This window comes from Ranitomeya imitator, chromosome 1, assembly GCF_032444005.1.
Source record: "Ranitomeya imitator isolate aRanImi1 chromosome 1, aRanImi1.pri, whole genome shotgun sequence".
Taxonomy (NCBI): domain Eukaryota; kingdom Metazoa; phylum Chordata; class Amphibia; order Anura; family Dendrobatidae; genus Ranitomeya; species Ranitomeya imitator.
The window spans coordinates 829945981-829968472 of NC_091282.1; the positions used below are offsets into that span (position 1 = coordinate 829945981).

The following is a 22492-nucleotide window of genomic DNA, read 5'->3' on the forward strand; positions in this document are numbered from 1 at the left end:
CGCGTTTGGAGAGCCCCTGTATGCCTAAACATTGGAGCTCCCCCCCCATGTGACTTTATTTTGGAAATTAGACCCCCAAGGAACTTATCTAGATGCATAGTGAGCACTTTGAACCCCCAGGTGCTTCACAAATTGATCTGTAAAAATGAAAAAGTACTTTTTTTTCACAAACAATTTCTTTTAGCCTCAATATGTTCATTTCCACATGAGCAACAGGATAAGATGGATCCTAAAATTTATTGGGAAATTTTTCCTGAGTACACTGATACCTCAAATGTGGGGGTATACCACTGTTTGGGCACACGGCAGGGCTCGGAAGGGAAGGAGCGCCATTTGACTTTTTGAATGAAAAATTAGCTCCAATCGTTAGCGGACACCATGTCGCATTTGGAGAGCCCCTGTGTGCCTAAACATTTGAGCTCCCCCACATGTGACCCCATTTTGGAAACAAGACCTCCCATGGAACTAACGTAAATGTGCAGTGACCACTTTAAACCCCGAAGTGTTTCACAGAAGTTTAGAGCTGTGAAAATAAAAAATCATTTTTCTTTCCTCAAAAATTATTTTTTAGCCCACAATTTTTTATTTTCACAAGAGTAACAGGAGAAATTGGACCCCAAAAGTTGTTGTCCAGTTTGTCCTGAGTACGCTGATACCCCATATGTGGGGGGGAACCACTGTTTGGGCACACGTTGGGGCTCAGAAGGGAAGTAGTGACGTTTTGGAATGCAGACTTTGATGGAATGGTCTGCGGGCATCATGTTACGTTTGCAGAGCCACTGATGGGCCTAAACAGTAGAAACCCCCCACAAGTGACCCCGTTTTGAAAACTAGACCCCCCAAGGAACTTATCTAGATATGTGGTGAGCACTTTGAACCCCCAAGTGCTTCAAAGAAGTTTACAATGCAGAGCCGTGAAAATAAAAAAATAATTTTTCTTTCCTCAAAATGATGTTTTAGCAAGCAATTTTTTATTTTCACAAGGGTAACAGGAGAAATTGGACATCAATAGTTGTTGCCCAGTTTGCACTGAGTATGTTGGTACCCCATATGTGGGGGTAAACCACTGTTTGGGCACACGTCGGGGCTCGGAAGGGAAGTAGTGATGCTTTGAAACGGAGACTTTGATGGAATGGTCTGCGGGCATCATGTTGTATTTGCAGAGCCCATGATGTGCCTAAACAGTAGAAACCCCCCACAAGTGACCCCATTTTGAAAACTAGACCCCCCAAGGAAATTATCTAGATATGTGGTGAGCAGTTTGAACCCCCAAGTGCTTCACAGAAGTTTACAACGCAGAGCCGTGAAAATAAAAAAATCATTTTTCTTTCCTCAAAAATGATGTTTTAGCAAGCAGTTTTTTATTTACACAAGGGTAGCAGGAGAAATTGGACCCCAATAGTTGTTGCCCAGTTTGTCCCGAGTATTCTGGTAGCCCATATATGGGGGTAAACCACTGTTTTGGCGCACGTCGGGGCTCGGAAGGGAGGGAGCACCATTTGACTTTTTGAACCCAAGATTGGCTGGAATCAATGGTGGCGCCATGTTGCATTTGGAGACCCCTGATGTGCCTAAACAGTGGAAACCCCTCAATTCTAACTCCAACACTAACCGCAACACACCCCTAACCCTAATCTCAACTCTAGCCATAACCCTAATCACAACCCTAACCCCAACACACCCCTAACCCTAATCCCAACCCTAACCATAATCCTAACCCTAATCCAAACCCTAATCCCAACACACCCTTAACCACAACCCTATCCCCAACACACCCCTAACCATAACCCTAACCCCAAGCCTAATCTTAACCCTATTTCCAACCCTAGCCCTAATTCCAACCCTAACTCTAATTCCAAACCTAACCCTAAGGCTATGTGCCCACGTTGCGGATTCGTGTGAGATTTTTCAGCACCATTTTTGAAAAATCCGCGGGTAAAAGGCACTGCGTTTTACCTGTGGATTTACCATGGATTTCCAGTGTTTTTCGTGCAGATTTCACCTGCGGATTCCTATTGAGGAACAGGTGTAAAACGCTACGGAATCTGCACAAAGAATTGACATGCTGCGGAAAACACAACACAGCGTTCCCGCGCGGTATTTTACGCACCATGGGCACAGAAAATTTGGTTTTCCATAGGTTTACATGGAAATGTAAAGCTGATGGAAAACTGCTATGAATCCGCAGTGGCCAATCCGCTGCAGATCCGCAGCCAAATCCTCTGCGGATCCGCAGCCAAATCCGCACCATGTGCACATAGCCTAATTCTAAGGGTATGTGCACACGATGTGGAAAACGCTGCGGATCCACAGCGTTTCCGCCGCTGCGGGTCGGCAGCAGGTTCCCATGAGTTTACAAAAAACACTGCGCACATGCTGCGGAAAAAACTGCGCGGAAACGCAGCGGTTTACATTCTGCACATTTCACTTTTTTCTGCGGATTCTGTAGCGGTTTTACAACTGCTCCAATAGAAAACCGCAGTGAAATCCGCAGAAAAACAGCAGTAAATCAGTGATAAATCCGCAGCGGTTTTGCACTGCGGATTTATAAAAACCGCTGCGGAAAAATTCGCAGAGGACCAGAATACGTGGGCACCCTAACCCTAACCCTAACCCTAGTTCTAACTGTAGTGGAAAAAAAAATGTTTCTTTATTTTATTATTGTTCCTACCTATGGGGGTTATAAAGGGGGGTTCATTTACTTTTTTTTATTTTGATCACTGTGATAGGTTTTATCACAGTGATCAAAATGTACATGGAACGAATCTGCCGGCCGGCAGATTCGGCGGGCGCACTGCGCATGCACCCACCATTTTGGAAGATGGCGGCGCCCATGGAGAAGACGGATGGACACCGGGAGCCTCGGTAAGTATAAGGGGGGGTAGATCGGGGCATGGGGGGGAGTCGGAGCACGGGGGTGGCATAGGAGCACGGGGGAGCGGACAGGAGGATGGGAGAGCGGAGCACAGGACGGAGGGGAGCGGACTACAGATCAGAGGACTGGGGGGGAGATCGGTGGGGTGGGGGGGCACATCAGTGTTTCCAGCCATGGCCGATGATATTGCAGCATTGGCCATGGCTAGATTGTAATATTTCACCAGTTTTTAGGTGAAATATTACAAATCGCTCTGATTGGCAGTTTCACTTTCCACAGCCAATCAGAGCGATCCTAGCCACAGGGGGGGGGGTGAAGCCACCCCCACTGGGCTAAAGTACCACTCCCCCTGTCCCTGCAGATCTGGTGAAATTGGAGTTAACCCTTTCACCCGGTCTGCAGGGACGCGATCTTTCCATGACGCCACATAGGCGTCATAGGTCGGATTGGCACCGACTTTCATGACGCCTACGTGGCATCAAAGGTCGGGAAGGGGTTAAAATACTTGATCACTGGTATGCGGTAAATAGCTCTGTCACCATAGTAAGATAAACATACCTATATCATGATGCTTGCACCACCATGTTTCACTGTCTCTAGAGTGTACTGTGGCTTGAATGTAGAGTTTGGGGGTCATCTGTCTGTGGCCCTTGGACCCAAAATGAACAAGTGTACTTTCATTACTCCACGATGTGAATACTGTTCTGCGCAATGATGACAAAAGTATTCTAGGACTGATACCTTTATTGGCTAACCAGAAAATAATATGTTTCCTTTTCTGGTTAGCCAATAAAGGTATCACTCCTAGAATACTTTGGGCAGAAAAGTATTCACATCGATTTTTCTGGCTAACATGGTACCACAATACAATTTGTTATTGTACATCTTCATCACTCCACAAAATGTTTCGCCATTTTTCTTTAGGCCAGTTCATGTGTTCTTTGGAAATTTGTATCGGCTTAAGTACATGGTTTGTTTTTTTAAACAGTGAGACATTGCGGTGACTTTTTGCTAATAGATTAGCTTCACACATGTGTTTTCTAACTGTCACAGTACTCACAGGTAACTTGAGACTGTCTTTAATCATCCTGGAGCTGATCATTGGCTTAGCCTTTGTGATTCTGGCTATTCTTCCATCCATTCGAATGGTAGTCTTCCATTTTCTTCCACATCTCTCTGGTTTGACTTTCCATTTTAAAGCATTGGAGATCATTTTGGCTGAACAACCTATCATTGTTTGCACTTCTTTATAAGTTCTTCTGAACAATGTCTTGAACAACCCATATATCTCAGCCTTTCAAGGAGAAATACAAGTACAACATGTCCTGCCTTCACCATTAAATAAGGACTACCTGATTCATATCTGTTTCTTTACAGCATGATTGACCTCACTAATTGGACTCCAAACCTATATTATTTTGATCACACCTCTTTTCAATTAATTATTCTAATATACAGAATCAAAAATATGCAGGTTATGAATGTTGAGTCTGGTGGTTTTCTTAGACTCTTCGGCACCAACTGGTAAATTTTTGACATGTGGTAATATAATTTATACCAAAAACAGTGATTAATCTGAGTAGTCATATTTACTGCTATTATTTTGAACACAGCTGTATAGTGATTTTTGTTGACGTGAGCTGGCACCAATCCAAAGAGATGATATTAGTGTTATTCATTTATCATCTGCATCTATCAGCAAGGCATGAAGCTGAATCCCCACCTACCCTCCCCCCATTGTTGTAAGCTTCTTAAATGCCGCTATCAATCGTGACAGCGGTATTTACAGCATATTTCCTGATGGCATGCAGTTCCACATTTTATAAAAGCCCATGAGTTTTACTATATAGATGCTATTTATATAGTATAAAGAGCAAGTGTTCAGATGATCGTTTTCCTCTAGGGGGGAGTGATATTACATTTGGAGGCAATAAAGGAAATCTCTTTACCAGGTACCACAAACATACAACACATTTCATACTCCAGTCCACCAGGGGGAGCTATGCTTCTATTTATTAGGGCATTCTTCACACTTAGGTAAAACTGGTGGCCTGGAGAGGAAGTTAGGCAGCTGCTGGCTGAGCTTCGGCTCAGGTAGTTGGTCCCTGGCAGGGGTGGGATCCTGTCAGAGGCCTAGACAGAAGGTCACGGAGCTGCGCCTGCCCCACGTGCGGCAGTTCCTAAGAAAGGACACAAACAGGGAACTGTTTTGTAGACAGAGAGAAGTCATAGCAAAAGGAGTGGAAACCAGAAGGAGTTCTGCCCTGCACAGGCTGCCTCCTTCTGAGGCGTAAGATCCCAGTAGCCAGAAAACCGAGGGAGCAACAGTCCTTTATGCCTTGCTCCAGAGACCGGCAGGACAGCTAATTTCACGTTACTGATCTGCCCCACACCCAGGAGGCAAGGTGGCTCCCACGAGAGGCCAGGGCGTGCTAGAGTCCCTGTAAAAAGCCTCAGGCCACTGGTCATACGGGTTCTCCTAGCCATCTGCGGGACCGAGAGAGACATAACATCTAGATCATCTACAACAGTTGTGAGGACCTTATGAGAGGCTCAGCAATAAGGTACTACAACACCCAGGTGCTGGAGGAAGGCTACTGATTTCCAACTTGATTAGGGGACTCTGGATTTGCCTCCGAACTGGCCGGCCTCTGCCTGCCCTGTGATCTGTGCTCTGGACTGTGGATTTTAAAGCCTTCAGTAAAAGGTAAAGAGACTGCAACCTTGTGTACTCGTTCTTCACTGCGCCTTACGTCATTCACCATCCACCATCTACACTCTGGGAAGCCCTGGGGACACACTTCACCTGTGGGAAGGTATACCATCTAGCTGCCATAACATCACCCCAGCAGACCCCTTAAAGCAGTGTCGGTCACCCTGACCGAACACCACAGGTGGTGTCACATAATAATGGAGACTTGGCGCCGACATTGCTGGAAGGTATGGGAGAGGTGTCTACTTTATTTCACAGGGTTACGGAATATTTAAGAACAGGTTATGCTATCAGCGGACAACCAATTTATGTGGATAATGGTCAAGTCTGATCTGCAAAAAGGATTAGGACATGCTCTGAGTCTCACAGACTAGTAATATGAATCCATTTTCAAAACAGATGTGGGTATATGAAACTCTATTGCTCTGTGATCTTTCCAAGAAAATGGACATTAATAGAACGTATCACAAGGATTTGTAAATGTAGCCTAAGTATTCATTCAAGCCTACGTGATATTTCACATATGCAAAAACAGTCCGAGTCCTTCAGTGTTTTCCGAGTTTTATTAGTTATTGGTCAGTGTGTCAGTTTTCAGCAGTTTCATTAGTGATTTTCACATATGGACAGATGAATAAATTACAAAGCTTCTCCTATACATTGCAAAGTTCATCACGTACAGCACACGGATTGTACACTGATGCCATCTGTATGCTCTCAGTGATTTTCACAGATCATAGACTTGCATGGGTAAAATTTGATCTACACAGAAACCTATGAAGCAAATCCCAACTGAATAGCATCATTCTCTGACAGGTCAATAAGATATAGCTTTTATTATTGTAATTTAAAAATGATATTAGGAGGTTTCCATTAAAATATATTCATAATTGCCTATATATAATTGTAATAAATCTATTGTAAAGTTATCTCTCTCTCAAACTATGGCATAGCACCCTGGGGTAGCATACATGAATACACACCATTGTCCAACCTCCTGATGACATGGTTTCTACTAGGGTTGAGCGACCTTGACCTTTTTAGAGTCGAGCCGTGTTTCGCGAAACCCGACTATCTTAGAAGTCGAGTCGAGTGGAATCGGCCGATTATCGCGAAAAGTCGGGTATCGACCGAAACACGAAACCCAATGCAAGTCAATGGGGGAGCATAGTCGGCAGTGAGTGGAGGCCAGGAAAACACCTACACTGCCCATTTTAATGGCAAAAACATCCATTCTTGTTACAGAAGCTTGTCAATCGTAATTTACCTTATATTAATTGGAAGGCATTTGAAATTGGGGGTCATTTGGCTAAAGTTGTGGGGGGTAGGGCTGGTTCAAGTAATTAGTGGGCCCAGGAAATCTGGACCACGTCACGGCAGTGGAGCAGGGAGAGGTAAGTATTTCAACTTTGCAAGTGCTGTGATCCTGAGCAAGCAGGGGGGGGCACTCGTTGGCATTGGCACTGGCACAGGGCCCCTCAAAGTACAGCGGTGTGTTTGCACGGCGGAGGCGCCTCCCACCGGCAGCAACACTTTTGCGTACTATGAGAGGCCCTGTGCCAGTGACGTCGCCAACTAGTATTCCTCCCCCCACCTGATGAAGGAACCTGCACTTTCATCTGCACCTTCCTCTTTGTCCCGGTGTAAGGTGGTATGGTATGCGGGAAGAGGAACCTGACTTTCAGCAGGGTCACAATCTTGTTGTGTAGCGTGCACGGGGAATGTTGCGTTATGGGTCAATGTACCAGCAGACTCATCTATCACTGGCTGGGCAATGGGCAGGATGAGGAGGAAACACAGATATAGGCCCAAAGAATAAAGTTGGCTAAATGCAGTTCAAAATTGGTAACACAGGACTAACCAGGGGGCTTTGCAGTGGAGGACAACTGGAATGAGAGGCTGACACAGAGAGTAGGCCCAAATCAGTAAGTAGTCGAAATGCAGTTCAAAATTGGCAACCGTAGTAAACAGGCGGCACAGCTTTGTTCAGTGGAGGAGAACAGCAAGGAGTGGCAGACACCGATAGTAGGCCCCAACCCAACTAGTAGGCCAAATGCAGTCTAACATTAACAACTACTTAACGAGAGCCTGAAAATGGAATTTCAGGACAGGAAACCAGGAGAACAGCAAGGAGCGGCAGACACTGTTAGTAGGCCCCAAACCAACTAGTATGCCAAATGCAGTTGTTCCATTTAACCACTATTTAACAAGAGCCTGAAGATAGAAGCTCAGGAAAGGCAACCTGGAGAACACCTTGGAGTGGAAGACACCGTCTCCACACCCCATACCCAATTTGTAGGCCTAATGCAGTGTAGTTTCCAACAACTACTAAACGAGAGTCGGAAGACCGAAGCAATGGCGAGGAAACCTGGGGAACACCTTGGAGTGGAACACACCGTCTCTACACCCCATACCCAATTTGTAGGCCTAATGCAGTGTAGTTTTCACCAACTACTAAACGAGAGTAGGAAGATCGAAGCAATGTGGACGAAACCTGGGGAACACCTTGGAGTGTAACACACCGTCTCGCTACACCCCATACCCAATTTGTAGGCCTAATGCAGTGTAGTTTGCAACAACTACTAAACGAGAGTAGGAAGATCGAAGCAATGTGGACGAAACCTGGGGCACACCTTGGGGCGGCAGACACCGTTAGTAGGCCCTACCAATGTTGTAGCCCCAATGCAGTTTTAAAATTCCTAGAGGCTGAAAACAAGACTATTGACGCTCAGCTTTTTTCAAAGGAACACAGCTGTATTGAGTGGCGCAGACAGACAGAGGTAGTAGGCCTTAAACCAAAAATGTGGCTCACTGCAGCTTAAAAAAGGTTACAGGGGTACACAGGCAGCATTGCTCTGGGCAGTGGAGGACAATTTCAATAGTGGACCGCAGACAGACTTTGTACGCCTACTATTAAAAAAAGGATGCTCTATGCAATTAAAACTAGGTTCCAGGGGTACACGGGCAGCAGTGGTCTGGTCAGTGGAGGAGTAGTAGAAAGAACGGGCCGCAGACAGGCTTCGAAGGCCTAACATAAAAAAATATTGGGCTGTAGGCACTTTTAAATAGGTTCCAGGGGTACACAGGCAGCAGTGGTCTGGTCAGTGTAGGAGTAGTAGAAAGAACGGGCCGCAGACAGGCTTCGAAGGCCTAACATAAAAAAATATTGGGCTGTAGGCACTTTAACCCCTTACCGGCATCGGACGTACTATACCGTCCGATGCCGGCTCCCCTGCTTTGATGCAGGGCTCCGCGGTGAGCCCGCACCAAAGCCGGGACATGTCAGCTGTTTTGAACAGCTGACATGTGCCCGTAATAGGCGCGGGCAGAATTGCGATCTGCCCGCACCTATTAACTAGTTAAATGCCGCTGTCAAACGCAGACAGCGGCATTTAACTACCGCTTCCGGCCGGGCGGCCGGAAATGACGTCATCGCCGACCCCCGTCACATGTCCGGGGGTCGGCGATGCGTCTCCATTGTAGCCATAGAGGTCCTTGAGACCTCTATGGTTACTGATTGCCCGTCGCTGTGAGCGCCACCCTGTGGTCGGCGCTCACAGCACACGTGCAATTCTGCTACATAGCAGCGATCAGCAGATCGCTGCTATGTAGCAGAGCCGATCGTGCTGTGCCTGCTTCTAGCCTCCCATGGAGGCTATTGAAGCATGGCAAAAGTAAAAAAAAAAAGTTTAAAAAAATGTGAAAAAAATAAAAAAAACATAAAAGTTTAAATCACCCCCCTTTCGCCCCAATCAAAATAAATCAATAAAAAAAATATCAAATCTACGCATATTTGGTATCGCCGCGCTCAGAATTGCCCGATCTATCAAATAAAAAAAAGCATTAACCTGATCGCTAAACAGCGTAGCGGGAAAAAACTCGAAACGCCAGAATTACGTTTTTTTGGTCGCCGCGACATTGCATTAAAATGCAATAACGGGCGATCAAAAGAACGTATCTGCACCGAAATGCTATCATTAAAAATGTAATCTCAGCACGCAAAAAATAAGCCCTCAACCGACCCCAGATCACGAAAAATGGAGACGCTACGAGTATCGGAAAATGGCGCAATTTTTTTTTTTTTTTTTTTAGCAAAGTTTGGAATTTTTTTTCACCACTTAGATAAAAAATAACCTAGTCATGTTTGGTGTCTATGAACTCGTACTGACCTGGAGAATCATAATGGCAGGTCATTTTTAGCATTTAGTGAACCTAGCAAAAAAGCCAAACAAAAAACCAATGTGGGATTGCACTTTTTTTTGCAATTTCACCGCACTTGGAATTTTTTTCCCGTTTTCTAGTACACGACATGCTAAAACCAATGATGTCGTTCAAAAGTACAACTCGTCCCGCAAAAAATAAGCCCTCACATGGCCAAATTGACAGAAAAATAAAAAAGTTATGGCTCTGGGAAGGAGGGGAGCGAAAAACGAACACGGAAAAACGAAAAATCCCCCGGTCATGAAGGGGTTAACATTGGTTCCAGGGGTACACGGGCAGCAGTAGACTGGTCAGTGTAGTAGTAGTAGAAAGAACGGGCCGCAGACAGGCTTCGAAGGCCTAACATAAAAAAATATTGGGCTGTAGGCACTTTTAAATAAGTTCCAGGGGTACACGGGCAGCAGTGGTCTGGTCAGTGTAGGAGTAGTAGAAAGAACAGGCCGCAGACAGGCTTCGAAGGCCTAACATAAATAAATATTGGGCTGTAGGCACTTTAACATTGGTTCCAGGGGTACACGGACAGCAGTAGACTGGTCAGTGTAGTAGTAGTAGAAAGAACGGGCCGCAGACAGGCTTCGAAGGCCTAACATAAAAAAATATTGGGCTGTAGGCACTTTAACATTGGTTCAAGGGGTACACGGGCAGCAGTAGACTGGTCAGTGTAGTAGTAGTAGAAAGAACGGGCCACAGACAGGCTTCGAAGGCCTAACATAAAAAAATATTGGGCTGTAAGGCACTTTTAAATAGGTTCCAGGGGACCACAGACAGCAGTGGTCTGGTCAGTGTAGGAGTAGTAGAAAGAACGGGCCGCAGACAGGCTTCGAAGGCCTAACATAAAAAAATATTGGGCTGTAGGCACTTTAACATTGGTTCCAGGGGTACACGGGCAGCAGTAGACTGGTCAGTGTAGTAGTAGTAGAAAGAACGGGCCGCAGACAGGCTTCGAAGGCCTAACATGAAAAAATATTGGGCTGTAGGCACTTTAACATTGGTTCCAGGGGTACACGGGCAGCAGTAGACTGGTCACTGTAGTAGTAGTAGAAAGAACGGGCCGCAGACAGGCTTCGAAGGACTAACATAAAAAAATATTGGGCTGTAGGCACTTTTAAATAGGTTCCAGGGGTACACAGACAGCAGTGGTCTGGTCAGTGTAGGAGTGGTAGAAAGAACGGGCCGCAGACAGGCTTCGAAGGCCTAACATAAAAAAATATTGGGCTGTAGGCACTTTAACATTGGTTCCAGGGGTACACGGGCAGCAGTAGACTGGTCAGTGTAGTAGTAGTAGAAAGAACGGGCCGCAGACAGGCTTCGAAGGCCTAACATAAAAAAATATTGGGCTGTAGGCACTTTTAAATAGGTTCCAGGGGTACACAGGCAGCAGTGGTCTGGTCAGTGTAGGAGTAGTAGAAAGAACGGGCCGCAGACAGGCTTCGAAGGCCTAACATAAAAAAATATTGGGCTGTAGGCACTTTAACATTGGTTCCAGGGGTACACGGGCAGCAGTAGACTGGTCAGTGTAGTAGTAGTAGAAAGAACGGGCCGCAGACAGTCTTCGAAGGCCTAACATAAAAAAATATTGGGCTGTAGGCACTATTAAATAGGTTCCAGGGGTACACAGACAGCAGTGGTCTGGTCAGTGTAGGAGTAGTAGAAAGAACGGGCCGCAGACAGGCTTCGAAGGCCTAACATAAAAAAATATTGGGCTGTAGGCACTTTAACATTGGTTCCAGGGGTACACGGGCAGCAGTAGACTGGTCAGTGTAGTAGTAGTAGAAAGAATGGGCCACAGACAGGCTTCGAAGGCCTAACATAAAAAAATATTGGGCTGTAGGCACTTTAACATTGGTTCCAGGGGTACACGGGCAGCAGTAGACTGGTCAGTGTAGTAGTAGTAGAAAGAACGGGCCGCAGACAGTCTTCGAAGGCCTAACATAAAAAAAATTGGGCTGTAGGCACTATTAAATAGGTTCCAGGGGTACACAGACAGCAGTGGTCTGGTCAGTGTAGGAGTAGTAGAAAGAACGGGCCGCAGACAGGCTTCGAAGGCCTAACATAAAAAAATATTGGGCTGTAGGCACTTTAACATTGGTTCCAGGGGTACACGGGCAGCAGTAGACTGGTCAGTGTAGTAGTAGTAGAAAGAACAGGCCGCAGACAGGCTTCGAAGGCCTAACATAAAAAAATATTGGGCTGTAGGCACTGTTAAATAGGTTCCAGGGGTACACAGGCAGCAGTGGTCTGGTCAGTGTAGGAGTAGTAGAAAGAACGGGCCGCAGACAGGCTTCGAAGGCCTAACATAAAAAAATATTGGGCTGTAGGCACTTTAACATTGGTTCCAAGGGTACACGGGCAGCAGTAGACTGGTCAGTGTAGTAGTAGTAGAAAGAACGGGCCGCAGACAGGCTTCGAAGGCCTAACATAAAAAAATATTGGGCTGTAGGCACTTTTAAATAAGTTCCAGGGGTACACGGGCAGCAGTGGTCTGGTCAGTGTAGGAGTAGTAGAAAGAACAGGCCGCAGACAGGCTTCGAAGGCCTAACATAAATAAATATTGGGCTGTAGGCACTTTAACATTGGTTCCAGGGGTACACGGACAGCAGTAGACTGGTCAGTGTAGTAGTAGTAGAAAGAACGGGCCGCAGACAGGCTTCGAAGGCCTAACATAAAAAAATATTGGGCTGTAGGCACTTTTAAATAGGTTCCATGGGAACACAGGCAGCAGTGGTCTGGTCAGTGTAGGAGTAGTAGAAAGAACGGGCCGCAGACAGGCTTCGAAGGCCTAACATAATAAAATTGGACAGGCTGTAGGCACTTTATAATTGGTTCCAGGGGTACACTGGCAGCAGTGGTCTGGTCAGTGGAGGCCTAGTGGAAGGAGGGACCGCAGACAGTCTTCGAAGGCCTAACATAATAAAATTGGACAGGCTGTAGGCACTTTATAATTGATTCCAGGGGTACACGGGCAGCAGTACACAGGTCAGTGGAGGCCTAGTGGAAGGAGGGACCGCAGACAGGCTTCGAAGGCCTAACATAATAAATTTAAAATTGGTTCCAGGGGTACACGGGCAGCAGTGGTCTGGTCAGCGGAGGCCGATTGTAATGAGTGTCTGCCAGTTAGTAGTCCAAAACAATAAATAAATGTGAATGTCTCGCATTAAAACAAAACAAAAACACTAAAGGGTGCAATCATTAGGTACAGGGGTGGGATCCTCTGCGTAGTTTCAGACCTACTAATTTAGCGCAAAGTATTTACTGTGGTAAATAGAGGACACTGCCCCTGACTATGTTAAGTACCATCATACATGTCAACACAATGGTATTGTCAGTGGCAGGAATGGAAGGATGTCAGCGCATAGACTAAACATTGGTGGAAGTGTGAGAGATAACTGTGGAAGTGGTAGAGCAATGTTTGACCTGGGGGTGGGTGAACTCTCTTGTGGCCGGCGGTACAGGCCCAGGGCCCCTCATGTTACAACAGTGTGTCTGACGTTGGGTGCGCACCACCACCGCCAGAGACACTTTATTGTACTATGAGGGACCCAGTGGCAGTGCTGTCGACCAAAAGCGGGCACACCCACCTCTTCAGACAAACAGCACTCTCACGGGTGCTTGCGCCAAGTCGCGATACCACGGCCCCGTGTGGGGAGTTTGGCCAGTTAGGGAGGTGTAAACATGTCGTATGCTGGACAATCAGCTGCAGCAAATTAAGACATTAGAAAAGTAATTCACAGTAGTCCACAGGCAAGAGCTTTTCATAGGAAAGCTAGGTGTCGGCCGGGCAAGGTGGGGCAAAAGAATTCGAAATCCAGTTGTGGTTCATTTTAATGAATGTTAGATCATCAACATTTTGGGTAGCCAGACGAGTCCTTTTTCTGGTTAATATTGAACCTGCAGCACTGAATACTCTTTCTGATAGGACACTAGCTGCCGGGCAAGCAAGCTCCTGCAATGCATATTCTGCCAATTCTGGCCAGGTGTCTAATTTTGATGCCCAGTAATCAAATGGGAATGACGGTTGAGGGAGAACATCGATAAGGGATGAAAAATAGTTTGTAACCATACTGGACAAATGTTGTCTCCTGTCACTTTCAATTGATGCAGCAGTACCTGTCCTGTCTGCGGTCATAGCAAAATCACTCCACAACCTGGTCAGAAAACCCCTCTGTCCAACGCCACTTCTGATGTGTGCACCCCTAACACTCCTGGTCTGCTGCCCCCTGGAGCTCGTGTGAGAACGATCACGGGCGCTGTGTGCTGGGAATGCCTGGAGCAAACGGTCAACAAGAGTTGATTGTTTGGTTGCTAATATTAGTTCCAAGTTCTCATGTGGCATAATATTTTGCAATTTGCCTTTATAGCGAGGATCAAGGAGGCAGGCCAACCAGTAATCGTCATCGTTCATCATTTTAGTAATGCGTGTGTCTCTTTTGAGGATACGTAAGGCATAATCCGCCATGTGGGCCAAAGTTCCAGTTGTCAAATCTGTGGTTGTGATTGGTTGAGGGGCAGTTTCAGGCAAATCTACGTCACTTGTGTCCCTCAAAAAACCAGAACCCAGCCTTGCCACGCAACCAATTTCCAGTGCCCCCGGGAAAGCTTCCTCATTAAAAATATACTCATCCCCATCATCCTCCTCGTCCTCCACCTCCTCTTCGCCCGCTAACTCGTCCTGTACACTGCCCTGACCAGACAATGGCTGACTGTCATCAAGGCTTTCCTCTTCCTCTGGTGCAGACGCCTGATCCTTTATGTGCGTCAAACTTTGCATCAGCAGACACATTAGGGGGATGCTCATGCTTATTATGGCATTGTCTGCACTAACCAGCCGTGTGCATTCCTCAAAACACTGAAGGACTTGACACATGTCTTGTATCTTCGACCACTGCACACCTGACAACTCCATGTCTGCCATCCTACTGCCTGCCCGTGTATGTGTATCCTCCCACAAAAACATAACAGCCCGCCTCTGTTCGCACAGTCTCTGAAGCATGTGCAGTGTTGAGTTCCACCTTGTTGCAACGTCTATGATTAGGCGATGCTGGGGAAGGTTCAAAGACCGCTGATAGGTCTGCATACGGCTGGAGTGTACAGGCGAACGGCGGATATGTGAGCAAAGTCCACGCACTTTGAGGAGCAGGTCGGAGACCCCAGGATAAGTTTTCAATAAGCACTGCACCACCAGGTTTAAGGTGTGAGCCAGGCAAGGAATGTGTTTCAGTTGGGAAAGGGAGATGGCAGCCATGAAATTCCTTCCGTTATCACTCACTACCTTGCCTGCCTCAAGATCTACTGTGCCCAGCCACGACTGCGTTTCTTGCTGCAAGAACTCGGACAGAACTTCCGCGGTGTGTCTGTTGTCGCCCAAACACTTCATAGCCAATACAGCCTGCTGACGCTTGCCAGTAGCTGGCCCATAATGGGACAACTGGTGTGCAACAGTGTCAGCTGCCGATGGAGTGGTTGGGCGACTGCGGTCTGTGGAAGAGCTCTCGCTTCTGCAGGAGGACGAGGAGGAGGGGGTGCGAACGCCTACAGCCAACTGTTTCCTAGACCGTGGGCTAGGCACAACTGTCCCGAAATTGATGTCCCCTGTGGACCCTGCATCCACCACATTCACCCAGTGTGCCGTGATGGACACGTAACGTCCCTGGCCATGCCTACTGGTCCATGCATCTGTAGTCGGGTGCACCTTTGTACTCACAGATTGCCTGAGTGCATGGACGATGCGCTGTTTAACATGCTGGTGCAGGGCTGGGATGGCTTTTCTGCCGGTGGACATGGCAGACTGAGAGACGGTTGGAGACGGTATTGTTTCCGCCGGTGCCCTAGATGCAGTATTTATTCCTACAAAACTGGTGAATCCCTGACCCTGACTGCTTTGGGCTTGCAAAGAAACCTGCACAGATACTGCCGGTGGTGCGGAAAATGGTGGCCTTACAGTGACGGAAGGGATGTTGCGTTGCTGACTAGCTTCATTGGCCGAGGGTGCTACAACCTTAAGGGACGTTTGGTAGTTAGTCCAGGCTTGCAAATGCATGGTGGTTAAATGTCTATGCATGCAACTTGTATTGAGACTTTTCAGATTCTGACCTCTGCTTAAGCTAGTTGAACATTTTTGACAGATGACTTTGCGCTGATCAATTGGATGTTGTTTAAAAAAATGCCAGACTGCACTCTTCCTAGCATCGGATCCCTTTTCAGGAATTGCAGACTGAGCTTTAACCGAATGGCCACGCTGTCCTCCAACAGGTTTTGGCTTTGCCACGCGTTTTGGGCCAGATACGGGCCCGGCAGATGGAACCTGTTGCGATGTTGATGCCTGCTGCGGCCCCTCCTCCACCTCCGCTTCAGAACTACTGCCGCCTGCACCCTGTTCCCCCAATGGCTGCCAATCGGGGTCAACAACTCGGTCATCTATAACCTCATCTTCTAGCTCGTGTGCAACTTCGTCTGTGTCACCGTGTCGGTCGGTGGTATAGCGTTCGTGACGGGGCAACATAGTCTCATCAGGGTCTGATTGTGGATCAGTACCCTGAGAGGGCAATGTTGTGGTCTGAGTCAAAGGACCAGCATAGTAGTCTGGCTGTGGCTGTGCATCAGTGCACTCCATGTCAGAATCTACTTGTAATGGGCATGGCCTGTTAACTGTTTCACTTTCTAAGCCAGGGACGGTATGTGTAAAGAGCTCCATGGAGTAACCCGTTGTGTCGCCTGCTGCATCCTTCTCTCTTGTTGTTGTTTTTGCTGAAGAGGACAAGGAAGCGACTTGTCCCTGACCGTGAACATCCACAAACGACGCGCTGCTTTTACATTTAACAGTTTCAGAAGAGGAGGCAAAAGAGCTAGAGGCTGAGTCAGCAAGGTAAGCCAAAACTTGCTGTTGCTGCTCCGGCTTTAAAAGCGGTTTCCCTACTCCCAGAAAAGAGAGCGTTCGAGGCCTTGTGTAGCCAGACGACGAACCTGGCTCCACAGCTCCAGACTTAGGTGGAATATTTTTTTTCCCACGACCACCTGATGCTCCACTACCACTACCATCATTACCAGCTGACAATGAACGCCCACGGCCACGACCTCTTGCACCAGACTTCCTCATTGTTTTAAAAACTTAACCAAAGTAACTTTATTTGTTGCTGTCAAACAACTTACACGGTGAGCTACAACTTCAGTATGATTTCGATATCCCTTTACAGGTTGGTGAGACCGCAAGGAAAATCAGGCACAATGTTACACACTCTGTTTTCTGTGGCACCAAATCACAGAGATGCCACACGCGCAGGACTGTCACTCAAGCACAAATGTCAATATTAATCTCCCATTTTTTTTTTTTCAGGGAGACTTTAGAAACATTATAAAATAAAATGATTTTTTCAGGAAGAATTTAGAAACCAGATAAAATAAAATGATTTTTTCAGGTAGAATTTAGAAACAAAATTAAAAAAAAAATAGACTTTCTATGGCCCACTGAGTGAAAGATGGCGCACACAGGAGTCAGGAGTGGCACACAAGCCCAGAGGCCAATATTTATCTCCCACTGATTGATTTATTGATTTTTTCAGGTAGAATTTAGAACCCAAATCAACCAAAAAAATAAATAGGCTTTCTATGGCCCACTGAGTGAGAGATGGCACACACAGGAGTCAGGAGTGGCACACAAGCCCAGAGGCCAATATTTATCTCCCACTGATTGATTTAGTGATTTTTTCAGGTAGAATTTGGAACCCAAATCAACCAAAAAAATAAATAGGCTTTCTATGGCCCACTGAGTGAGAGATGGCACACACAGGAGTCAGGAGTGGCACACAAGCCCAGAGGCCAATATTTATCTCCCACTGATTGATTTATTGATTTTTTCAGGTAGAATTGAGAACCCAAATCAACCAAAAAAATAAATAGGCTTTCTATGGCCCACTGAGTGAGAGATGGCACACACAGGAGTCAGGAGTGGCACACAAGCCCAGAGGCCAATATTTATCTCCCACTGATTGATTTATTGATTTTTTCAGGTAGAATTGAGAACCCAAATCAACCAAAAAAATAAATAGGCTTTTTATGGCCCACTGAGTGAGAGATGGCACACACAGGAGTCAGGAGTGGCACACAAGCCCAGAGGCCAATATTTATCTCCCACTGATTGATTTAGTGATTTTTTCAGGTAGAATTTAGAACATAAATCAACCAAAAAAATAAATAGGCTTTCTATGGCCCACTGAGTGAGAGATGGCACACACAGGAGTCAGGAGTGGCACACAAGCCCAGAGGCCAATATTTATCTCCCACTGATTGATTTATTGATTTTTTCAGGTAGAATTTAGAACCCAAATCAACCAAAAAAATAAATAGGCTTTCTATGGCCCACTGAGTGAGAGATGGCACACACAGGAGTCAGGAGTGGCACACAAGCCCAGAGGCCAATATTTATCTCCCACTGATTGATTTATTGATATTTTCAGGTAGAATTTAGAACCCAAATCAACCAAAAAAATAAATAGGCTTTCTATGGCCCACTGAGTGAGAGATGGCACACACAGGAGTCAGGAGTGGCACACAAGCCCAGAGGCCAATATTTATCTCCCACTGATTGATTTAGTGATTTTTTCAGGTAGAATTTGGAACCCAAATCAACCAAAAAAATAAATAGGCTTTCTATGGCCCACTGAGTGAGAGATGGCACACACAGGAGTCAGGAGTGGCACACAAGCCCAGAGGCCAATATTTATCTCCCACTGATTGATTTATTGATTTTTTCAGGTAGAATTGAGAACCCAAATCAACCAAAAAAATAAATAGGCTTTCTATGGCCCACTGAGTTAGAGATGGCACACACAGGAGTCAGGAGTGGCACACAAGCCCAGAGGCCAATATTTATCTCCCACTGATTGATTTAGTGATTTTTTCAGATAGAATTTAGAACCCAAATCAACCAAAAAAATAAATAGGCTTTCTATGGCCCACTGAGTGAGAGATGGCACACACAGGAGTCAGGAGTGGCACACAAGCCCAGAGGCCAATATTTATCTCCCACTGATTGATTTAGTGATTTTTTCAGATAGAATTTAGAACCCAAATCAACCAAAAAAATAAATAGGCTTTCTATGGCCCACTGAGTGAGAGATGGCACACACAGGAGTCAGGAGTGGCACACAAGCCCAGAGGCCAATATTTATCTCCCACTGATTGATTTATTGATTTTTTCAGGTAGAATTTAGAACCCAAATCAACCAAAAAAATAAATAGGCTTTCTATGGCCCACTGAGTGAGAGATGTCACACACAGGGATGGTACTCTAGCAGAAATGCCAATCTTAATCTCTCACAAAAAAAAAAAACACAGGGACTGTCCTACAATTACTATCTCCCTGCCGTAATCTCAGCCAGGTATGGCAGGCAGCAATAAGGAGTGGACTGATGCACAAATTAAATAAAAAGTGTGGACAAACAAAAAAGATAGCTGTGCAGAAAGGAAGGAACAAGAGGATTTGTGCTTTGAAAAAAGCAGTTGGTTTGCACAGCGGCGTACACACAGCAATGCAGCTATCAGGGAGCCTTCTAGGGCAGCCCAATGAGCTACAGCACTGAGAAAAAAAAATGTAGCTTCCACTATCCCTGCACAACGAAGGTGGTGTTGGACAGTGGAAATCGCTACAGCACAAGCGGTTTGGGGGTTAATGGACCCTGCCTAACGCTATCCCTGCTTCTGACGAAGCGGCAGCAACCTCTCCCTAAGCTCAGATCAGCAGCAGTAACATGGCAGTCGGCGGGAACTCCCCTTTATAGCCCCTGTGACGCCGCAGACAGCAAGCCAATCACTGCAATGCCCTTCTCTAAGATGGTGGGGACCAGGACCTATGTCATCACGCTGCCCACACTCTGCGTTCACCTTCATTGGCTGAGAAATGGCGCTTTTCGCGTCATTGAAACGCGACTTTGGCGCGAAAGTCGCGTACCGCATGGCCGACCCCGCACAGGGGTCGGGTCGGGTTTCATGAAACCCGACTTTGCCAAAAGTCGGCGACTTTTGAAAATGAACGACCCGTTTCGCTCAACCCTAGTTTCTACAGTGAAGCATGGTGGACATTTACTATGTGCTTTAATTTTAACATTCATTATATTTGCTATATTATTCATGAATAGTACCCAAGCGTGTAGTTTGAGAGATGTATTAAATCTATTGGATAGTAATCTATCCCCAAGGTGTATTCCATGAATAGTATTACAAATAATGAATGTTAAAATTTAAACACATAGCACATGACCCCCCAACATGTTTCTCTAATGAAATGGCACTTCAGGGGATGGGAAAATGGTCTATATTGATAGATGGTGCCATCCCACAGTTTTAGAATTAGATTATTATACTATAGATTTATTATAATTACATACAGTATAATCACTTATGAATTTATTTAATGGGAACCTCATAATATAATTTTTAAATTAATTTAGTATAAGATATATTTTATTAACCTGTTAAGGGAGGGGCTATTCAGTGGGACTTTGCCCCATAGGTGTTTGTGTATATAAATGTACCCTCCTGACTGATTTGTCTCCAATAGTGTATACAAGTAAATAACTCAAATTTGATCTATGACTCACAAATGGATAAGTCACCATGATTGTTTTTGCAGACACATTGACCGCATAAACACGTTCATCTGAATTTAATGGGTAGATTTGCTAGCCATAAAAATCACAGATGGAACATGTACATGATTCAAGGACATGTGAATGAGGCCCTATTCTGTTATAAAAAAAAAAAAAGAAAACATCCTCATAGTATGAAACTGAACAATCAAACAAATTATTTATGCATTGACTGAAATTCTTCAGTGCGGGGCCAGAGGAGTTGGCATCATGTCTGAGCCCCTAATAATGACAAACACTGTTCTTGTCTTACAGAAAAGAAGATGTGTGCAGCATTTATGTTGATGATCTTCCTGTATATGGCTGTTAACACCAAAGGAGTAAGCGATCAGTGTGGCAAAATAGATAGTACAACACTCATTTGGTCAAATTGTCACAATTATTCAAATGTAACGTTAAACAATAAAAGCATCAATGAAATCGAAACAAACAGAGAAAGCTATTATGGTAATGTCTCAATACTGGATCTCTCCAATAATAAAATTAAAGTTCTTCCTGATGGATTTTTATCTAATGCCATTAAATTGAAAGTAGTTCATCTACAAAACAATAATTTGGAAGGTTTGCCACAAACATTTCTCAAAAATTCATCTAACCTGCAAGTTCTTAGCCTTGAAGGTAATCAACTATCTACAATTCCTGCAAGCATTTTCCATGATACTCTTCATAACCTGACTGTAGACTGCAATTGCAATTTGGTCAATGACTTAATGGACAAAATAAACAGTGCTCTAATACATAATGCCTCTTGTAAATCGTCTTCAGAGTCGGCTAACCTACAGGTCTTCTATGAAGAAAACTGTCGCAAGCAATATGTGACCCTGTACATTGTTTTACCAATATTGGTAATAGCTTTGATTGCTGGAGGAGTGGCTCTGTATATGTGGAAGAGGAAGACAAGTTCATCAACTCTTCAAAGCAAAAGTGCTGCAAACATGTCACCCGTTCTTGGGCAACCACGCTACATGTCAACGAATATGGAAACTACTGCAACAACTGTACAGCCAGGCCAGAAACAAGATTATGAAAATGTTTTTGTTGGTTACTTGCCAACCACTGAAACAAAACCTTATGGCTATGGAAAAAATGAGCATAAAACAGGCACTCACAGGTAGGTTTTGATTTAATCTCTGAACCTTATGCTATTCCCATCAGGCCATCGTTTGTCCATTCACTCTACTAAGGTACAACGTATTTGGAAATCACAGCAAGGAACCACCATAGAGAAAACACTATAAAAGAACTAAGTACAATCATGTATTACATGTAGGAATTGCAGACTTTTTAAAAGGACACCATGTAATAAGTTAATTAGACCACACTTTGTCTCTGGTATCCTTGATGGTAGGTGTGATGAAGTTTCTGTCCACTGATGAGACAGTTTATTGGCTTACCAAGTTTGCTTGTAACAATGCAATAATAGTAGGCATACCTTAATCTGCCACACTCCCATCTCAATGCAAAAGTGAAAGAGGCAGGACTAATCCCAACAAGGCATAGCACTCAATAAGGGCATGCCAGCCAAAAAATGCATTGGCATAACATATTAACATTACAACAATGTCCAGTTAGCTAGGTAGCTTATTTTATGCAGGGGTGGATTAAGGATAGCCCGGGCCCCGGGCTGTTCAGACACTGTGGCCCCCCCGGTCATGTGACGGGGGTCATGTGACGGGAGTCATGTGATGGGGGTCATGTGACAGGGGTCATGATATACCCGAACCAGATTATTCCAGAAAAATGACCGGGCCCTACTCTACTTTAAACTATTAAATATTTGTTAAAATCTGCATTACAATTTAGGTATATTTTGACCAGTAATATCACATACAAGGAACAAATACCACCGCACCATGACCAGACCACAAATTACAACCACAGTGATCGAATAATATCACATACAAGGAACAAATACCACTGCACCATGTCAAGACAACATATTACCACCACTTGGTGACCAAATAGCACATACAAGGGACAAATACCACAACACCATTTCCAGACCACATATTACCACCACATAGTGACTGAATACTACAATACTGA

The 22492-nt window shown here is 45.3% G+C and overlaps 1 protein-coding gene across 2 annotated transcripts in view; it reads left to right on the plus strand.

Moving 5' to 3' along the window:
- Window positions 1-22492, plus strand: part of LRRC25 (leucine rich repeat containing 25) — a 115356-nt gene that overhangs the window by 84791 nt on the left and 8073 nt on the right. For both annotated transcript variants that reach the window (XM_069740599.1, XM_069740600.1), the window contains exon 2: window positions 20702-21557. In XM_069740599.1, the coding sequence (XP_069596700.1) occupies window positions 20710-21557 (848 nt within the window). In that variant the 5' untranslated portion in view covers window positions 20702-20709. The remainder of the gene's footprint in view (window positions 1-20701; window positions 21558-22492) is intronic.